General features: G+C 40.3%; 1 protein-coding gene across 1 annotated transcript in view; it reads left to right on the forward strand.

Moving 5' to 3' along the window:
- The window catches only part of LOC123819249, a 59,716-nt gene that overhangs the window by 13,166 nt on the left and 24,450 nt on the right, over positions 1–22,100 (forward strand). Inside the window, 1 exon segment of the mRNA XM_045839558.1 lies at positions 226–738. Coding sequence (XP_045695514.1) covers positions 226–738 — 513 coding nt within the window.

Raw genomic sequence — 22,100 nt, forward strand, 5'->3', positions numbered from 1 at the left:
ACAGTATCATAAAGCCCATGTCCTCATTTTCTTTCAGAACTTTGTGTTTTCTCTTATGTCTCTTATTTTCAGACCTACAATTCCTTTCCAACACCACATACATATTATGCTTCAGCAGTGTTAGACCTACTACCAAGAATAGAACTAAATTCTTCTCAGTTTCTACTCATGTTATTCTCAACAGGTATGTCACATCCCTCAAACAACCCTGTAATTTTTCTACAGATGACATTACCCTGTACCCTTCCACGGACAAACGAAATGTTGCCATTTCTGCAAATCGGAGGCAAGTGAGATATGAGCACCATCTCGATGCAAATACGAAGGCTTCTGCTGTACTTGGCTCACTGGTTATCACATCAGGGAAACATTACTGGGAGGTGGATGTGTCAGAGAAACAATCCTGGTACTTGGGGGTATATGGTAAAAAAGACTCTGATACCTCTAGTGATCAACCTAAACGATGCTTCTGGGTTATAGGATTAGAGCATCAGTTTAAATATAATGCTTTTGGGGAATTTTCCTCCTCTGATCCCTTGAAATTAGCCCTCAGTCTGACTGTTCCTCCCCGCCGTGTTGGCGTTTTCCTAGACTATGATGCTCGCACTGTCTCATTTTATAATGTCACAAACCATGGGTTTCTCATCTATAAATTCTCTTCATGTTCCTTTTCTCAGAAAGTGTATCCATATTTTTCTCCTATGACATGTACTGGCCCCATGACACTGTGTTCTCCAAGCTCTTAAGTCTTATACCCTCACCCACTTCTTTGTCACACATCTGTCTTTGGGTACATCTAATGCACTGAGCTCATCTGAACCATTCTCACCAGCTTTTTATGGCTGTCTCTCTTTTTTTTCATTCCAATATCCTTCATTCAAAAATAGGGTTTACAATTTGCCTTGTGTCATTCATATTTTTCCCAATGTCCTGTTTGCATAGAAAAGAATCTTAATTCATTATTTTTTTTATAATCACAAGTAAAATGACTAATGCCTCATAAAAAAGCATATGTGGAGGGACATCTATGCCAAATTCTTGCAGTTTCCTTTTTTGTGTCACTGAGAAGGACAGATTTTCAACTTCTTTTATATATTGTTCAGTCTTGTATAGGAATCATTCACTACAAATGAGTCCTCAGGGATATGTCAGTTCAATCGCAATGTTCCTTCTTCATCAAGGACTGAAAGAGACAGTATCAAAAATAATAGGTACCAAGTGGAAGGTTTGTGTTCAAGTGTCTGACTTCAAGTCCATTCTCTCAAAAAAAAATGCAGTGTAACATGCAACAAGATAGTTGAATGCTGGCTTCATTTACCAAAAATTGTCTTGGTACTAAAGACACACCAGATTTAGGATCATAATGAGAAGAAAAACTTTGTGAACTATAAAATTGTGTCTCTACCTAATAAACATTTTCTCTACTAATTAGTGAGAAATACAAGCTGTGTCAGCATCTCATGAAACAGGTTTGTGCCTTCAAGGGCACTAGAGTGGTTTTTTCTGAAGTCTCCTTTTCAGATGCCAGATACCTTGCTTTGCTGTCAGGACTCCATGAGCCATGCCTGTGATAAATGTGTGTGTGTGTGTGTGTGTGTGTGTGTGTGTGTGTGTGTATGAGAGAGAGAGAGAGAGAGAATTACAATTCTGGTTTGCTACATATTGATCTTGATAAAAAAAATCTACCTTAGAGAGAGAGGAAGATGGCAGCGAGGTAGGAGGGAGCAGATTTCACTTCCCCCTACAAATGGGAGAAAAATCTAGCCAATCTACAGAGGAACATAGCAAACAGCCAACAGTACCCCAGCATATATGAAAATAGGAGACCAAAAATTGTAGCAGACATTGAAAAACCAGATGGTAAGGAGAGTGTTTCAGGATAATAAGGGCCCAGGGATCAGCACAGGGACCAGGGAGGCTACAGCCCCAGGCCTGGCACCTACCCGGTCTGCCACAGGGCTCTTGGGAGAGAGCTGGGTCAACTGCTCTCTCCCCGGCCAAACAAGGTTTGAGCAGCACCAGGAGAGACCTGGTTGCTTGAAGTCACAGAGAGGGGAATAAGGACTAAGTGGCAAATACACAGGGGTTGTGAGCACCCATGCATAGGCCTGGGAAGAGTGTGTGCCCAAACCTGTGTGACCAGAGGCGGCCTGGCCAAGCACACGTGCCCACAACCTGGTGAGAGTGTATGTTGTGGTAGGCCCAAAGCCCACAGCCCTAAACCCGGGGAGAGTGTGCTCTGAGGAAGGCCCAGATCCCACACCCAAGGCTCTGTGGAGAGTCACCAGGCAAGCTCTGGGGAGAATGCGAGGTTAGCCCTGGGGAGAGTACATACGAGGCTGAACGAGTGCTGAACAGGGAAGGAGAAAAGCGATACCAATCACCCCTCAGCCTGCTGCAGCCAGCAAGATGAGAAAAACCAGTTTGGCCAGTTTGAAACCAGCAAGAGGTGTTTTTTTTGTAAGTAAGTTTTAATTTTTCTTATTTTTTCTCTATCAATTCCTTTTGTTTCTTTTTCCTTCTTTCTTGTTTCATTCCTTCTTACTTTCTTTCCAATTTTATCTCTTCTTCCTTCCTCCTTCTGCTTATTTCTTCTTTTAAAATACCCACAAGTGAGACAAAAAAACCTGGAACTGTGAAAAGACCAGAGTTGGACCCAAAAAGGGGGCATCCCGATAGCTGAGACAGTGAGACAAATTTCACTTTGCTATTACAGATAACCTGCAAGTTATTGCATATTTGTATTATTATTTTTTCATTATTATTACATATTTTATTTTAATAGTATTTTTATATTCCTCTTCTTTCTGTTTAATCTTCTTTGCTTGGCTGGTTATATTGTATCATCTGACAAGTTTCCCCTGTGCTCTCACTCATAGTGTATTGCTAATTTCCTGTCCTTCATTTGACTTGTGTTCCATTAGCACACTGCTCAAGGTCTTATACTACCTATTCTTGTTATCCAGATCTCATAGATACTGTCATATGATTGCTGCTCTAATATTATTGTAAATAATAGCTATTCCATACAATTGTAAATACTACACAACACCCCTCCCAGATCTTAGCCCACTTCACAGTTTCCTGAACACTATTACTGTAGTGGTTAACTCTATTCTCACACACTATTCTTATTTATTGTCCTTTAGTCTCATGTTACTTCAGAATGTGACTTCCCACAACCTAACTGCTTTCTAGATCTAACTCACAATCCTTCCTTCCCCATCAAGAGTCTTATCTTCTTTCCATCATTTCTAAAACCTGGCTAGTCAGGTGGAAGATCACGGTTAGCACCATACATAGCCAAAGGATCTCCTATGTCTTCTCTACCAACTGCTACTGTAAATATCATAGAATATTCTCTTGCTGCCTTAAACCATTTTGCCTTCCCCCTCCAACTGACCACAAAAAAGAGTAGGTGGAAGCGGTGAACATCAGGATACCCACTGCAAGAGGAAACCCAACAACAAAGGAACCACCAACAGATAACAACAGAAGAAGGTGAAGGAGGGAGTGGAAACCACACAAACCAAAATGCAGGATCTATCTGGAAATACAACTAAATAGTGGAGAAATTACCCAGTATAAACAATTGAACAAGAGCAAGAGAGAATCCTCAAAACCTTGTACACATGGAAGAACCAGCTGCAACACAACCTGCCCTCACCAGCACAACAAAATACAAGAGGTGGTGGACAGAGTGACCCTCAGTTAACCAGCTGCTGGGAAGGACCCACCAAAGAAAGACCCAACAACAATCAAAACCCAAAGACAAATACTTAACCAACTTAAAGGACAGCCCAAGACCAGTGAGCTTGGGAGATCAAGGAGACCGCACCACTGAATCTCACAGGTATTCCACCACAGAAGTTCACACCATAAACCCAGGGAGCCAGAACACATCAATTTAAGAAGCTGAGGTTAACAAGAAGAGTCTCACAAACAATGGGAAGACAAAGAAACAATCTCCAAATGAAAGGAAAGGAGGAAGCCTCAGAAAGAATGCTAAATGAAATAGAGGCAACTCAACTATCAGATATTGAGTTCAAAGCAATGGTTATCAGGAAGCTCAATGAGCTCACAGTGAATTACCAGAAACTACAGGGAAATTACAGTGAACTCACTGCAAATTATATCAACATGAAAAAGGAAATAGAAGTTGTCAACAAGGGGCAAAAGGAAATGAATACAATATCTCAACTGAAGAACACAGTAGAAGGAATCAAAAGCAGGATCAATGAAGCAGAATATGGGATCATCCAGTGAGCTGGAGGACAAAGTAGAAAAAAAAAACCAGAAAGAGCAAGAAAAGGAAAAGAGGCTCAGAAAGAATGAAGAGGTATTAAAAGAAATTCAAGACAATATGAAATGAAATAATAGCTATTTAATAGGCATACCAGAAGGAGAAGAAGAAGAGCAAGGGATAGAAAACCTATTTGAAAAAGTAATGATGGGAAACTTCTCTAATTTGATGAGAGAAAAGGTCACACAAATACAGGAAATACAGAGAGTCCCAATCAAGAGGAACCCAAAGAGGCCCACTTCAAGACACATCATAATTAAAATGGCAAAATTTCAAGACAGAGAATCTTAAAGGCAGCAAGAGGGAAACAGGAAGTAACATACAAGGGAGCCCTGGTAAGATTAGCAGCTGACTTCTCAATGGAAACTCTCCAAGCAAGAAGAGAAGGCAAAGAAATATTCCAAGTAATGAGAACCAGAGGCCTGCAACCAAGTCTACTTTACCCAGCAAGGCTCTCAATCAAGATAGAAGGCCAAATAAGGAGCTTCCCAGACAAAATAAGTATAAAAGAATACACCTCCACAAAATCAGCTCTGCAAGAGATGCTAAAGGGACTGCTTTAGGAAAAGGAAGGACAAGAGAAAGAAAGAGAGAGAGGAACACAGGTACGTAAATGGCAATGAATAAGTACCTATCAATACTAACCTTAAACGTGAATGGACTAAATGCTCCAATCAAAAGACATAGAATAGCTGAATGAATAAGCAAGCATGACCCACACATATGTTGCCTACAAGAGACCCACCTCAGGACAAAAGACCTACACAGCCTGAAAGTGAAGGAAACAAATTTTCTGAGCAAACAGACGGGAAAAAAAAAGCCGGGGTAGCAATACTCATATCAGACAAAATAGACTTCCAAAAAAGGGCCATAAGGAGAGACCCAGAAGGTCACTTCTTAACACTCAAGGGAAGAAATCATCAGGAAGAAATAAACATTGTAAATATATATGCACCCAACATAGGAGCACCCAAATACATAAAGAAAATCATAGAGGACTTCAAGAAAGATATTGACAGCAACACAATTATAGTGGGGATTTTAACACCCCACTGTCAAAAATGGACAGATCTTCGAAACAAAATATCAACAAAGATATTGTGGCATTGAACAATGCCCCAGATGAAATAGACTTATATATGGACAGAGCCCTCTATCTCAAAGAAGCTAAATACACAATCTTTTCAAATGCACATGGAATATTTTCAAAGATAGACCACATGATAGGACATGAAACAAGCCTCAACAAATTCAAGAAAACTGAAATCATATCAAGCACTTTCTCTGACTACAAGGGACTGAAACTAGAAACCAACCACAAGGAAAAAAACCCCAAACACTCAAAATCATGGAGATTGAATAACATGCTATTAAACAATGAATGGGTCAAGAATGAAATTAGGGAAGAAATCAAAAAGTTTCTGGAAACAAATGAAGATGAACTCACAACAACCCAAAACTTATGGGACACAATGAAGGCAGTCCTGAGGGAGAACTTCATAGTGATACAGACCTACTTAAAAAAGATAGAAACCTTTCAAACAAATAACCTAACCCTATGACTACAAGAAGTCAAGGAACAACAACAAAGACAGCCCAGAGCAAGTAGAAGGAAGGAAATAACCAAGATCAGAGCAGAATTAAATGACATAGAGACTAAAAGCACAATTCTAGGGATCAATGAATCCAAGAGCTGGTTCTTTGAAAAGATAAACAAAATCGACAAGCCTTTAAGCAGGCTCAACAAGAAAAAAAGAGAGAGGACACAGATAAACACAATCAGAAATGAAAGAGGAGAGATCACAACTGATACTACAGAAATACAAAGGACTGTAAGAAATTACTGTAAGGAACTGTATGCCAAGAAATTTGAAAACCTAGGTGAAATGGACAAATTTCTAGAAAAACATAATCTTCCAAAACTCAATGAAGAAGAAGCAGAAAGCCTGAACAGACCAATAGCAGCAGATGAAATTGAAGCAGTAATCAAAAAACTCCCAACACACAAAAGCCCTGGACCAGATGGTTTCACAGGAGAATTCTACAAAGCATTTAAGGAAGAGCTAACCCCTATCCTACACGGACTATTCCAAAAAAAATCCAAAATTATGGAAGAGTCCCAAACTCTTTTTTTTTTCAAGAGACTCTATTCTTTTTTAAGATTTTATTTATTTATTTTTAGAGAGGGAAGGGAGGGAGAAAGAGAGAGACAGAGAGAAACATCAATGTGTGGTTGCTGGGGGCTGTGGCCTGCAACCCAGGCATATGCCCTGACTGGGAATTGAATCTGCGATGCTTTGGTTCACAGCCCGCACTCAGTCCACTGAGCTACACCAGCCAGGGCTCTAAACTCTTTTTAAGAGGCCAGCATCATCCTAATCCCAAAACCAGATAAAGACACAACAAAGAAAGAAAAGTTCAGGCCAATATCACTGATGAACATAGATGCTAAAATACTCAACAAAATAATGGTAAACTGCATCCAACAAAACATTAAAAAGATCATACACCATTACCAAGTGGGATTCATCCCAGGGATGCAAGGATGGTACAAAATTCGCAAGTTAGTAAATGTAATACATCACATAAACAAAAGCAAAGACAAAAATCACATAAACATATCAATAGATGCAGAAAAAGCATTTGATAAGGTACAGCACCCATTTATGATAAAAACACTCAGCAAAGTGGGAATAGAGGGAACATTCCTCAACACAATAAAGGTCATATATGAGAGACCTACAGCCAATATCATACTCAATGGGCAAAAACTAAAATTTTTTCCACTAAGAACAAGGAACAAGAACAAGATCCACTAAGAAGATCAGGAACAAGACAAGGTTGTCCACTTTCACCACTTCTATTCAATATAGTATTGGAAGTTTTAGCTACAGTGATCAGACAAAAAAAGGAAATAAAAGCCATCCAAATCAGACAGGAGGAAACAACACTGTCATTGTTTGCAGATGACATGATAGTGCACATAGAAAATCCTATAGACTCCACCAAAAAACTGCTTGACCTAATAAATGCATTTGGCAAAACAGTGGGATACAAAGTCAATATCCAGAAATCAAAGGCATTTTCATATACCAACCATGAAACAGCAGAAGTAGAAATCAAGAAAAAAATCCCATTTGATATAGCAAAAAGAAAAATAAAATACCTAGAAAAAAACCTAACCAAGGAGGTAAAAGACCTGTATTCAGAAAACTACACAACTCTGAAGAAAGAAATTAAGGAAGACACAAACAAATGGAAGCATATGCCATGTTCATGGATTGGAAGAATTAACATCATCAAAATGTCCATCCACCCAAAGCAATTTATAGATTCAATGCAATACCTATTAAAGTACCAGTGACATATTTCACAGACATAGAACAAACACTCCAAAAATTTGTATGAACCATAAACAACCCTGAATAGCTGCTGCAATTTTGAGCAAGAAGAGCAAAGTAAGAAGGATCACCATACCAAACTGTATTACAAGGCCACTGTACTCAAAACAGCCTCATAGTGGCATGAAAACAGGCACATAGACCAATGGAACAGAACAGAGAGTCCAGAAATAAACTGAAGTCTCTACAGTCAATTAGTATTTGACAAAGGGGGCAGCAGCATAAAATGGAGTAAAAAATAGCCTCTATAACAAATGGTGTTGGGAGAATTGGACAGCTACGTGAAAAAAAAAAAAAAGAAAGAAATGAGCACCAACACACACCATACAAAAAATAAATTCAAGGTGGATAAAAGATTTAAATATAAGTCATGACACCATTAAAGTCCTAGAGGAGAACATAGGCAGGAAAACCTCAGATATTTCACACAGTAACATTTTTTCTGATATGTCTCCTAGAGCAAGGGACATAAAGGAAAGAATAAACAAATGGGATCTCATCAAAATGAAAAGCTTCTGCACGGCTAAAGAAAACAGTATTAAAATAAAGAGAACAAACTGTATGGGAAAACATATTTGCCAATGATACCTCAGACAAGCATTTAATCTCCAAAATATATAATGAACTTACATGCCTCCACTCTAAGACAAGCAACCCAATTAAAAAATGGGCAAAGGACTTGAACAGACACTTCTCCAAAGAGGACACACAGAGGATCCAGAGACACATGAAAAGATGCTTAGTATCGCTAGCTATCAGAGAGATGCAAATTAAAACCACTATGAGATACCACTTCACACCAGTCAGAATGTCCATCATAAACAAATCAACAAACAACAAGTGCTGGAGAGGTTTTGGAGAAAAGGAAACCCTAGTGTACTGTTGGTGGGATTGAAGACTGGCACAATGACTATGGAAAATAATATGCAGTTTCCTCAGAAAACTAAAAATGGATCTGCCTTTTGACCCGGCAATTCCACTGCTAGGATTATATCCTAAGAACTGAAACACCAATCCAAAAGAACCTTTGCACCCCAATGTTCATAGCAGCACAATTTACAATAGCCAAGTGCTGGAAGCAACCTAGGTGCCCATCAGTAAATGAATGGATCAAAAAACTATGGTACATTTACACAATAGAATTCTATGCAGCAGAAAGAAGAAGGAGCTCCTACCCTTTGTGACAGCATGGATGCAACTGGCAAGCATTATGGTAAGTGAAATAAGCCAGGAGGTGAAAGACAAATACCATATGATCTCACCTTTAACAGAAACCTAATCAACCAAACAAGCAAGAAAGCAAAATATAAAACAAAACAAATGAGCAAAATATAACCAAAGACATTGAAATAGAGAACAGGCTGACCAGTGGGGAGAAGGGAGGCAATTTCAGGGGAAAAGGGGAAGGGTTTATAGGAACAAGTATAAAGGACACATGGACAAAAACTGGGGGGTGGTGTTGGAAATGGGAGAGAGGCGGGGAGAGCTGGGTGGATGGGCTGGGATGGGAGGAAAAGACAGAAAGCTGCACTTGAACAACAATTAAAACTTTAAAAAATCTACCTTTATAGGAGGGATCCAAGATAGTAGAGGAGTGAGTAGAAGTTACACTAACATCCTTCTAGGACTAATCTGGAATTACAACTAAAATGTGGACAAATGACTCAGAACAAACAACTGAATAATATTGAGAGAAAAGACTTACAACCTCGGCAAGGCCTCAAATTCTAAATGTTTCCCTGCATTTTGCAGGGTCTAATATCTGTGATCAGTTCCATTAGCCCTAATTGGGCTGCTTGTCATCTGTCTCAAATGTGTGGTTCAGAGATTTTATGTGTGACATCGGATTTCTCACTCTAGATCTCTGTTTTGAAGATATTCTCCTAACACTTTCTCGCTGCAGTGGTAACACCAAATTTCGTCTTCTTCTTCTAGCTAATAAATCTATATGTTGCAAAGTTATAACTGTCTGCCTACTTCCAACTGAGGTGTGTCTTCAAAAGAAATCAAAACTAGGAGATACCTCCAATACTGTTCTTGTCTTCCAGGTGTCTATTTCACTGTAGATTCTGATAGTTTGTTGCACTTGTGTCACTCTCTGTGCCTTCAGGTCTAGTTTTCTTCTTTTTCTCTCTGCTTTTTTTTTCTTTTGTGCCATTTTCATAATGTTGATCTACAGGTTAAGAGGGCTGTTTTGTTGAAATATATATATCTATTAGTGGAAATGGAATTTCACTTTTACTTGCTTTGCATATTGTTAGCTGTAAGTTGAATTACTAGATTTTAGGTTCTCTTGTTCTACAAACTGCCAGATTTTCTTCAAGGTGACTGTACCATTTTGCATTTCCCCATACCTGCATTAGAGAACAATGGTGATATGGAGCATGGTGGTTAAAGCAGAGATATTAAGAGTGATGTAGTTTCAGGTCTATTAAATGATATATGATTGAAACTGAAGGTTTCAAAGAGCTCAGAGTATGACTGTGCATGAATGACAAGCACAGCACAGGGGTATTGACTGCAGTGTTCAAAAACAAAATGAGCTCCCTTATCCCATGATCCCTCCTCTGTTCAAACTTCTTTCCTTTCCAGTCCTTCCACAGATCAACTGTCCATCACTTTACTCCTTTCCCTTTGAATCTTTGAACTGACCCCTCACCCTGGGTTGATATCTTGGAACTCTCCTATAAAGCATTAGATTTTCAACTGAGAGAGTCAGATCCTATCAAAATTTAGGCCAAAATTTTGCCTAAATTCATTACCTGAAGCTTCCATACTCTCTCACCACATACACTTTTTCACCTGTGCCACTGATACTGGCATGCTCCATGTTCCAGTGCACTGTGTTCTGTGTGACAGGGAAAAGTGAACCTTCCTAAGGGCTCTGCATTTTTACTCCTGTCATGACATCTGCTCAGTGAGGAACCTGATGAAATGTCTTCCCCTTTGTCCTCTAGATTTCTAACATTTTCCCATTTGAGAAAGCCTTGGAGCAAAGCAAAAGTTAAGGTGGTTGCAGTGTAGTAGTAAAGGTTAATGTGGTAGGAGTCATATAAAACACAATTCTGAGAGAAACCTTAAGAAAAGGGACAGAAGATATGAACAATTTTGGGTTAGAGTTTATATAAGGAGAATCATAGAAATGTTAACAATCCAAGAAGAATACCCAAATTTCATTATGAGACACAGCAATCATGTTTGCAGCTGGAACAATATAATGGAAGCATAATCAATCACTCAGATGCTCAATTCTGTTAAAACTACATATACAGTGATCTATCTGTATACCTATTTATCACCCTTTATATGCAACAGCTCAAATACATATAAGGAAATAAGCAACAACATGGAAAAAGTCCCAACCTGATTTCATGAAACTTACAACCCAGGGTGCCAGTTGGGGTTGGTGTGAAGATTACTAGTGAGAATATAACTCTAAGCTCCTCTTGCAGTCTCCCTACTGCTATCCACTTATGCATGTCCATTTTCTATCCAGGCTATACTAAATGAGTTCTGACCCTTAAAATTGATCTTTGCCTAGAGGAATCTTCCTGAGAAATCCTAGCCAAGAAGCCCTAGAGAAGGAGACTATGGAGTCTTCATGGGCCACAGCCCAGGCTTCTGGACCAGTTCTGCATAGGCACGAGCAGGACAAGGGAGCTATACCTGGGCCTGCTCAGGGATGGAAGAGATACTTTGTGAAAGAAAATAGGGAAAGTCACAGTTTATCACAGCTTCATAATTGAACACCTGTAATTACTATGATGTAGAATTTCGGCATGGCTGTTCACATAATTTGCTAGCACGCTGTCTTTTTTGGGTTTGTGAACCTTAATGGTATGATAGCTTTCATGCTCTGTAGCTTCTTTTGTAGTTACTAGTCTTTCAAGATTTCCGTGTTCATTCTCAGGGATCCACTGCAGTTCCTGAAACATCACTAGCCTTGCTCATCTTCTTGTAGGACCATATCTGCCACCCAGAAACTGAGCTCATCTGATACATCAGGAGCAGGAGGGCACATTGGAAGGATTTCCATAAGGGGCTTCCTTATAACTTTTCATAGAACAAAATGTGATGCCTGATTGTTGTTAATAATCTTAAAATGCTATTGAACAGCAAGTGGGATCCTACTGCCCAGTACCACATTCCACGCAAAATTTTGGAGGCAGAGTTTTTTTGTTGTTGTTAAAGATTTTACTGATTTATTTATTTAATTTTAGACAGGGGAAGTAAAGGACAAAGAGAGGGAGGGAAACATCAATGTGTTTGCCTCTCATGTACCCCGCACTGGGGACCTGGCCTGCAACCCAGGCATGTGCTGTAGACCTGGAATTGAACTGGTGACCTTTTGATTCATAGGCTGGAACTCTACCAATGATCCACACCAGCCAGGGATGCAGGTAAAGTTTGTTGATAAAGGAAAGGAGTCTTTATTCAAAGACTACACAGTTTTGGAATAATAGCTTTCCACATGCATTAGTCACTTAAGCCTACCAATTAATGCTAAGCTCTTTAAAGTCCTGACTTCCTATATCATTTCCCCATTAGTACTAGTTTTTAATTATCTTATTTCTATAGGATTAGTTTATAAACTAAAACAACATAAGATAACAAAGCTACACCATTTTGGAAGAATGGCAGGCTTCTCCCTCAGAGCTTGTTCCCTCTAGAACAACCCAAAGAATAAACCCTCCACCCTCTGCCAGGCCAACCTGATCCTAGGCTGGACCCAGAGTTCCTTCTATCATTCTTTGGGAAATGGAGGCAACTGCCTCAGGATCATCTAGTCATACTCAAGGAAGGGAGCAAGAGAGCCAGTCTCACCCTCATTTCATTTTAAATCTGGAATTATGATTCCTTGCACACTGGAGGTTTTCATCTTTTCAGCCAGCCTTGTCATACCCTGTTTACCATTGCCTTGGACAGCCTCCTCCTTTAACCTTCCCTACACCTCCCCAGTGATCTGTTCATATATCTCTGTACCAAAAAGATACCAGAAGAAGTGGCATGGCAACAAGATCCCAAGTTCCATTAGAAAAGGAAGTTAAAGTAGGGTTGATTCTTTTTATGTATGTGTGTATGTATGTATGTATGTATTTATTTAACACCTCTTCCTCTGTTATAGAAACAGTTACTCCCCAGACTAACTCAGATGGTAGATACAGTCAAAGATTTTTTTTTTAACTCTGGGTTAAAAAAACTCTGGGTTCTTCTCATCTGATATGTTCTTACTGGATTAAGAATGACTTTGGGCATTATCACCTCTCTAGCATTCTCCTTGCACCCTTAACTGTCCCAACACATGTTTTGAAATTGCACTGCTCACCTGATCCATTATCATTATCACAGTTCATTTGTGTCATTTAATACACAATTTTAGAATTCTTTCATATTCTGTTGGTCGGGGTTCTCCAGAGAAGAAGAAACAATATTGTGGGGTTGTGCTGGACACGGGTCCTCCAAACACTTTTAATGGAAGGCTGGTGAGGGGCCCTGGGCCAGAAGAAATGTATATTGCTTTGGAAATGGATTGTAATTCCCTCCTTGTCTCCTTTTGGGAGAGGTTTTGGTCCTGTGTAAGTGCTTCCTGACCTTTTCTCTTTGTAGCTACACACTGAGGTATTATAGTTTAGAGTCATGAGCAACACATGTGCCCCCTTTGCCTGGGGCCCCTTAAAACAAGTCTTGAACTCAGGGAGGGGAAGTTCTGCTTCCTGTAATGTGAGTCATAAGGGCCATGTCTGCTGTATCCAGTCACCCTTGTGGTTTTCCTGCTTATCAGAATTGGCAGTTGAGTTCCTTGGGCTTGACCTCCTGCATGACAAATATTCTATATTTCCTTTATACATATAAAGGAGATTGTTTATCAGGAATTGGCTTGTGTGATTATGGCATTTGAATAGCTCTAGGCATGCTGTCCACAAGCTGGAGACCTAGGACAGCTGGTGGTGTAACTTCGTCCAAATTTAGAAGCTTGAGAACCAGAGTAGTCAAGGGAGCATGTCATAGTTGAAGGACAGGAGAAATGTTCAGCTCAACTGAAGCAGGCAGGCAGGAAGCAAAAGGAACAGCTTCTTTCTTTTTCTGCCTCTTTGTTCTGCTCAGGCCCTCACTCTATCTTACTGAGACCACAGATCCAAATCGTAATCTCATGTGGAAACAACGCCTGCACAGTAACAACCAGAAATAATGTGTGGAAGAGAAGGGGCCACATAGGAAACTGACAGGCTCAGGGGAGGCCTGCATGGCAGTGTTACACATTCAGAGACTGAAAGTAACTATAAAGGATGGTCTGAATTTAAAATTTTTTAACTAAAGCAGTTCATGACAGGTAGTCTTGGGCTAGGCAGGTAGTCACATGCTAGACCAGTATTTTTCCCTAACAAAGGTCAATTTTTACTTTAACTGAACCTGTCTATTGTCTTTTTGGATCTATGATAACATGGCTTGGGAATGTCAAAGTAACTTCCCTTTTTCTGAATCCCTTAGGCACAACCAGAAATCCCTCCACTGCTATTGTTATCACGTTAATTGTTGACTGTTAACTGTTCTTTACCAACCTATTTGAATAAAGTGTGTGCTTATCATATTACCCTTTATCCAATCCCAGAGCCCCCACTTGGGCTGCCACCCCACAACCTGCCCCCAACCATGCCCCCTGCCACCAGCTTTGCTTTCTCCAGCCTCCCTAATCTATCACCAATGGATTTCATGTAACCTCACTTAGGTCTCTTTCTGTGATTGTAATGTATAAAATAAGGTGCTAAACTGCCATTCTCAAAAACATTTCTCAATCTGTTGAGATATTGCTTTCCGGAAATTGTTCTCTGCTTGCCTCAAATAAACCCACCAAAAATTCTCTATAGGTTTGAAAGTCTCTTATGTTGACATTAACTGGTGTAGTGCAGCAGGATTACAAAGAAGCCTACTGAGGACCACTTTGCACATCTGGACTTGCTGCTAGGTGCCAGCAGGGGCCCGTTGTGCATCACAGGCTTCATATTGTGCCAAGGGATTACTCAGGTGCATTTCCTTTGGAATTCCAGGCCTCCCTGTTTTAAGGTCTGATGCTCTGGCTTTATTTGAGCTGTCTTTTTAAATCCTCGAGGTGGAATGAAGTTTAAGGATTGAGAGAACCCCGGCTAAAGCAGGACTGGAGGGAAAAAATGAGGGGCAGGTTTTAAACTTTGGGGTTTTGTTTGGGAATGCTTTCTGAGATTCTGAAGTTCAAACTCTATAGGTCTCACAATAAAACTAAAATTAACATGGGAAATTGTGCCTCCAAATTTGGAAACTCTCAGACTCCAGCACTCAGTAGTACCCCTGGTAGGAAGTCTTGACTTGCAAGTACTTTACAGAAACAGGACAAGTTAACTAGAAATAGTATCAATTTACAATGGCCAAAATGCCATTTTCTTTTTGGTGCCGAAATTAGTTTTTTACATGCAATCTTGGAAAATGCCAGCGCTAAAATGAAACTGGATAAATAGGAAGTATACGCTTCTAAAAAGAACAGATACATTCTTAAAAGTTAAGAAATTTTGCAGACATCTCTGAACTATAAAAGGCTTCTGAAGATAACAAATGCCAACACCCTATTCTTCCCCCTTCTACAACTCTGAAACCAAAGTCTGTCTTTGAAATGCAAAACCTGGACTTCTGACCAAGATGGAGGCATAGGTAGGTATACTGTGACTCCTCATACAACCAAAAGAAGGACAACAACAAAGTTAAAAACAAAAAACAACCAGAACTGCCAAAAAATGGAACCTTATGGAAGTCCACCAACCAAGGAGTTAAAGAAGAAACATTCATGCAGAGCAGTAGGAGGGGATGAAGATGGGCAGCCGAGATGGTGAGGTCTCGTAGCAAGGCTGCTGCTGAACGACTAGGTGGTTGGTGTCTGGAGGAGCAAGTGAGGTGGCAGAGGGCAGAATGCGCAGTCCCACATTTGCATGTGGATGAACCAGAAGGAATAACTGGGGAGTGAGAAAGACCATGCGACCCAGGGTTCCAGTACGATGAAATAAAGTCTCAAAACCTTTGACTGAAAAAAACTTGTGGGGTTTGAGGAAGCGGGAAAAAACTTCCAGCCTCACAGGAAAGTTTGTTAGAGAGGCTAACAGGGTCCTAGAACATACACAAACCCACTCACCTGAGAATCAGCACTAGTAGGGCCCAATTTGCTGTGGGTAGAGGTGGAGGTGGCTGAAAGCCGGCAAGAGCTGAGCAATCAACATTGTTCTCTCTCTGACTCCTTCCCCAGACATTGTCACAAGGCAGCAACATAGGCTGCCCCCATTAGGGGATACCTAAGGCTCCACCCCTTACTATGTAATAGGCACACATAGACAAAAATATGACCCAAATGAAAGAATAGATCAAAGCCCCAGAGAAATACAACTAAGCAATGAAGAGGTAGCCAACCTATCAGAGGCACAGTTCAAAACACAGGTAATCAGGATGCTCATAGAATTGGTTGAATAAGGCACAAAACAGAGGAAAAAGTGAAAGCTATGACAAGTAAAATAAAGGAAAACATACAGGAAACCAACAGTGAAGGGAAGAAAACTGGTACTGGAATGAATGGTTTGGAGTAGAAGGAAGAAATAAACATTCAGCCAGAATAGAATGAATAAACAAGAACTTAAAAAAATGGGGAGAGGCTTGGGAACCTCCGAGACAACTTTGAACATTCCAACATCTGAGTCATAGGGGTTCAGAAGGAAAAAGAGAAACACTAAGAAATTGAAAACTTATTTGAAAAAAGAATGAAGGAGAATTTCTCCAATCTGGGGAAGGAAATAAACATCCAGGAAGCTCAGAGAGTCCCAAAGAATTTGGACCCATGTGGCACACACCAAAGCTACATTGCTCAAGATTAAAGATAAAGAGAGAATCTTAAAAGCAGCCACAGAAAAGGAGAGAGTTATGTACAAATGAGTTCCCATTAGACTATCAGCTGATTTCTCAAAAGAAAGCTCACAGGCAATAAGGGGCTGGAAAGAAGTATTCCAAGTCATAAAAAGCAAGGATCTACATTCAAGATTACTCTACCCAGCAAAGCTATCATTCAGAATGGAAGGGCAGATAAAGTGCTTCCCAGATAAGGTCAAGTTAAAGGAGTTCATCATCACTAAACCCTTTTTATATGAAATGTTAAAGGGACTTGTCTAAGAAAAAGAAGATAAAAAATATTAACAGTGAAATGACAACTAACTCACAACTATCAACAACCAAACCTAAAACAAAACAAAAACTAAAACAAAGTGAGCAACAATTAGAACAGGAATAGAATCACAGAAAAGGAGATAATGTGGAGGGTTATCAATGGGGAGGTGAAGGGGCCAGAATGGGGGAAATGGTACAGAGAATAAGAAGCATAAATTATAGGTAGAAAGAGACAGGGGGAGGTTAAGAATAGTATAGAAAATGTAGAAGCCAAAGAACTTGTATGGGCAACTTATAAGGACATGGACTAAGGGTGGGGGGAGATGCTGGTGGTTGGGGAGTTCAGAGTGGAGGGGAATGAAGGTGTGAAAATGGGAGAACTGTAATAGCATAATCAATATGAGATACTTAAAAAGAAAATAAATAAAATTTTTAAAAAGAGCAAAACCTGGTCTCCAAGAGCTCTCATCTGAACCATCTCTTAGTATACAAATTTTTGGAAGGTAAGTCTTATCAAAAGGGTTAAAAAAAACTTGGCCATATCTGTACAGTTCACATTCTCTCCACTGCCATTATCAGTCTGGGCAGGCATGGCCTGGTGACTCAGGGCAAACCACCTCCCTGCCTCTCCTGCAGATACTGTAACAGGGGAACAGCATCCCTGCTCCCCTCAGGTGCTGTGTGCTCCCAGGATACATTGAGAAACTCATGCCCATCTCCTTTGCCCCAGGAGTGAGTACAAGTTGCCATAGATAGGCAAAGTACATCTCAATTCCTTTCCTCTGCCTCCCCCATCCCCAAACCATGTCTGTGCAGGTTTTTTCCTCCTGTATTCCCAGGCATCTTTGTTCTGAACCCCTTTACAGATTTGGAGCTGTTAATGAGTGTCTTGTTAATAATTTTTTTGTTGTTGTTAGAGATGTGTTTCTTGAAAGTGAATATATTTGTCAATAGAGGAAACTATGTTCTACAGGCTATGAAATGTGTTCATAAAAGCCTATCTAGGAAATACTGGCTTCTTATTTTTGGTTATGATTGGAAATTGAGGTTTCTAAAAGTGAAAATTTTATATTGAGTTGGAAAGAAGTTGCATGATTTTGGTAATAGAAGGCATGAGATAGAAATACTTTTGAGGGAAAAGGAAGAAAATGAGTTCAAAGATGGTTATTACTGAATGGAAAAGAGGGTTAGGGGAAATCTGAAAGTTGTGAAAAATTTGTAAATGGTTGTAAAAGTATGTGAAAGTTTTAAGTTTATAGTGGTAAATGGATAAAGTTGCCTTTGTCTTCTCTACAAAAAATGAGCAATTGAGATCATGTGTATGGTATTGATATATACGGATTTGATGTGATTGATATGTGTTCATGTGTATACTATGTCTAGTGTGTTTTCTTCTGCCTCCAGATGGCATTACTTGGGTGTAATATTTTATTGGCTTACAGAAATTAAATATTTGTATAAGCGAAGGAGGATCCTGTGGTCTGGACAAAGTAATATTAAAACTGGCTTAAGTTGGATTGATGTCTTTGAAAGTTGTCACCATAAAATTTCTTTTTCTCCCAGATTTATGAAAAGGTTTGTTATTGTCCTTTCACTCCCTTTGCTTGATGAACCTTCCCAAGGCTTAAGTTTTAAGAGACTTTTAACCTAGAAATGACTTTGAGTTCTTCCAATAGACCCTGGAGTACATAAAGTTTTTATTCTGTCTCCTTATAGAAGAGTTTTCAAACTAGTTAGGCTTATTTGAAATGCTTGAGGCTACCTGGGAAGCTTTGCCAAAATAATAATAAGAATAAGAGTAACTATATTGTAATTGTATACCTCTTGGCTTTCAGCTGGGAAGATTACAATTTTACTTAATAGCAATGCCCCTGGTACATACAGGAGAGTCTCACCTATTGTCTTAGACGCTAAATACTGATTTACGTAATGTTAAATTTCCTAGAAATTCTATTCTATTCTAATATGTGGATAGTTCAGTTTATACTCTAAGGAATCACTATATTCTTAGAAGAACATAGTAGAATATCCAAGGACAAGTTCTGATTCTGTTTACCCCAGGTAAAATACTTTGGTTATCTGATTCGTAAGGATGGGCTACTAATTATCTCTGAAAGACTAAGAAGAATTCTATTTTTACCTCTTTCAAAAATAAGAAATCAGCTGAGAAGATTCCTGAGTCTGACTGGATATTGTCACAGTTGAATTGCAAATTTTTATTAATGGCCCAGCCTCTATATGTCATATTAAAATCAAATTGACCTGAGCACTTTCTAGTGCCTAGGAATGGTTTGTTGGAAACTCCTTGATAATGTTGATATAATTTAGTTTACAGGTGGATCTTTGAAAAATAAACAGAAATATTACTGACCTGAATATGCAACAACTTCTATGGTGGGCCTATCAAAGTTCTTATTTATCTGAATAAGATGTGCCCAACAAGCCTAATAAATTTTTAAACTAGGACTTTTCAATCGACCAATCACAACTTTAGAACATTGTAGAAGCAGCAAGGTTTCTTAACATTCTCAAGACAGTTCATAAAAAATGGAAAGTAGATTGCAAAATTATTAAATGATGTACAAAAATGGAAACAATTGATAATTATCAAAACATCAGGTCTTTCTAAATCTGTCACCATAGAAGCAAAGGGAAAACATCTGGCTGATGCTACAGCTAGTCAGGCAGCTTTAAACTGACAAATTATCCAGACTTGAGAATGCTCCTTGCTTCAAAACAAACTAACAAATGAACAAAGAAATGAAGAAACCTGTTCCACAGTTCTAATGGGCAGCTGCAGAGGAAAAGGTAATACAGCAACAAGAGTGGGTACCTCTGTCTCAGGCAAACAGATATGGTTGGCCACAATCAGAAACCAATCTTACCTATAGGAGCTTAATTTCCTATAGGGAACTTTATCACGTACATGAGCTACAATTGGAGTGCTAAAAGATGGTTGATTTTATAGAGTAAACAATATTCCTGGAAACATCCTACTGTAGCTCATAAAGTATACAGCAAATATTTAATGGATTTCATGTAACCCTCCTCCTTTGATCTCCTGATGTCTCCTTTTTTATTGTAATGTGGAAAATAAGGTGCCAAATTGCCATTCTTTGAGCACTTCTCAATCCCTTGAGATTTTGCTTCCTGGCAATTGTTGTCAGTGACTCAAATAAACTAAGCAAAATTCTCTACAGGCTCCAATGACTCTTACATTGACAAACGTTTACTCTGGGCACCCTGTGGCCAGTCATATTGACCCATGAAATCATCCATCACAACTACATCCCTTTTTGCTTTTTACTATGTTGGGACTATAGAGATTATTTGTTACACAGTGTTTGATGACATTGCCTCCCAAAAGACAGTTCATGTAATTTGATCTCCGCGGTTCACTTAGGGAAAAGTGTCATTTTGTCCCTATTGAATCCAAGTTCTGAAAGTCAGCATCACCATGCTACCAGTGTGGGAGAGCCCTCCTGACTGGCCAACTGAGGTAATTTCAGATCGGAGCAACCATTCCTTCTCACATGACCTAACAGGACACAAATGGGCAGATTCACTTCCTTCAGCTGGTGGATACAGGACAGGAGAGAGCTGTCAGTACCACTGCCTCAGGTGAGCCTGCAGAGTGGGTCCTCACTGTGGTAAAAGACAGACTTGATTCCCTCTTCAGGGCCCCTTGTTTTTAAGGTGCCATGGTGAGGTTGATTTGTGGTACAGTACACAGCTTAGGGAAGCCTAATTCTCCAAAGATGAATTACTCTGAGAGCCTTGAGAACAGCCTCAGGGAGCAGAGCTCAGGTAGGATTAAAATGTAGTTGCTGGCCCCTCTGACCCAGGCACAAAATCTTGGTATTTTAGGGTCGGTATGTGAGTGGCCCTCATTGGTCCACAGATTTTCTCCTCTCCTGCCTCTCCCCTAAGAATTTAACTTTCATTTTGGATCCCTAAATTGGAGGCTCTAGGCCTTTGGTGTGGAGAGTGAATGCTACCCAGAACTGTCCCTCAGGCTGGGATTCCAGAACAAACAAATAGGCCTTGTTCCCAGGAATATTGGGGGTGAGTTTCCTTCTGCTCTGTGTGCAGTGCCTAGAGGGTGGAAACCTGCTGAGAATACTGTGTTCCTCTGTTACAGACCTTGGGGCACAAAACTGCACCCCCTCCCAGCCCAGGCACTACAGCCAGGAGCTCAAAGGACACCCTGTGAGGGCTCCTGGGGCCCAAAGACTTGGAAGGGGACACAGTGGTGGGTTGTCTTTGGTAGTGTCTGGAAAGTGGCACAGGGGTGTGGCCCTGGGAGAGGAGGGGAGTGGGGCATGGGCACTCCCAGTCCGCTCTGGCTGAGAGGCTGCAGCAGGGAGATGGTGCAGGTATCACTAGCAGCACTTACAGGTTAGAGGGAAATGCAGCCCTGCCATGACAAGGTAGTGCTTGTATCAGCATTGTCGCCCCACAGCACATCTACCTTGTGTGAGAGTCCCATCGGCTTCCACTCCTTCAGGAGATGGATCCCTTTCCTGGTCTATGCACTTCTCAAACTTCTGCTTCTGGCCCATGTCCTGGGCAAGTCTGCAAGTCTTTTAAATCTTGTGTAGGAGACCATAAGAAAGGACCCCCTGTGCTCTACACCCTTTGTGTTCTACTGTGCATAAGTCTTATTCATTTTCTAGGTAGATGTTTTATAGGTTTAGCTCTGGGGCACAGGTCCCTGGGTTAAGCAACCTGATGTAGCGTGAAACCCATAGGTCCTCAGGGATGGTCTAGACATTTCCGATATCCCTATGTTGATGGGAGAGACCTGGTTCTTCTTGCTGACGCATGTAAAGAATTACATATCAGCAAATCTAGTAGTATGTAATCAGTTTATTAGTGGCTCGCTTCCATGGAAGAGAACAGGATTGGGTAGATTAGGTGGTGAAAGGGAAAGTTTCAGAGCAAAGCAAGGTGAGAAAAGCAAGAGCAACTGAAGACCAGGGTGGCAAGCCCCTGGGCAGCCTAAGTCTGGGTGGCCAGAGGCCCTGTAGCCTGAGCCTGAGAGCCAAGAGCCCCCGAGAGAGAGAGAGAGAGAGAGAGAGAGAGAGAGAGAGAGAGAGAGAGAGACAGAGAGAGCGCGCACCCTGAGCTCCCGAGCTCCCGAAAGGGAGAGAGAGAGTCCTTTGTTCTCCAGACTTATATAGTTGGTGGGATAGGAGAGACAAAAGTTACATATTGATTAACGG

The sequence above is a fragment of the Phyllostomus hastatus genome, unplaced genomic scaffold (genome assembly GCF_019186645.2).
Source record: "Phyllostomus hastatus isolate PE091 unplaced genomic scaffold, TTU_PhHast_1.1 phas_contig_304, whole genome shotgun sequence".
In the NCBI taxonomy this organism is placed as follows: domain Eukaryota; kingdom Metazoa; phylum Chordata; class Mammalia; order Chiroptera; family Phyllostomidae; genus Phyllostomus; species Phyllostomus hastatus.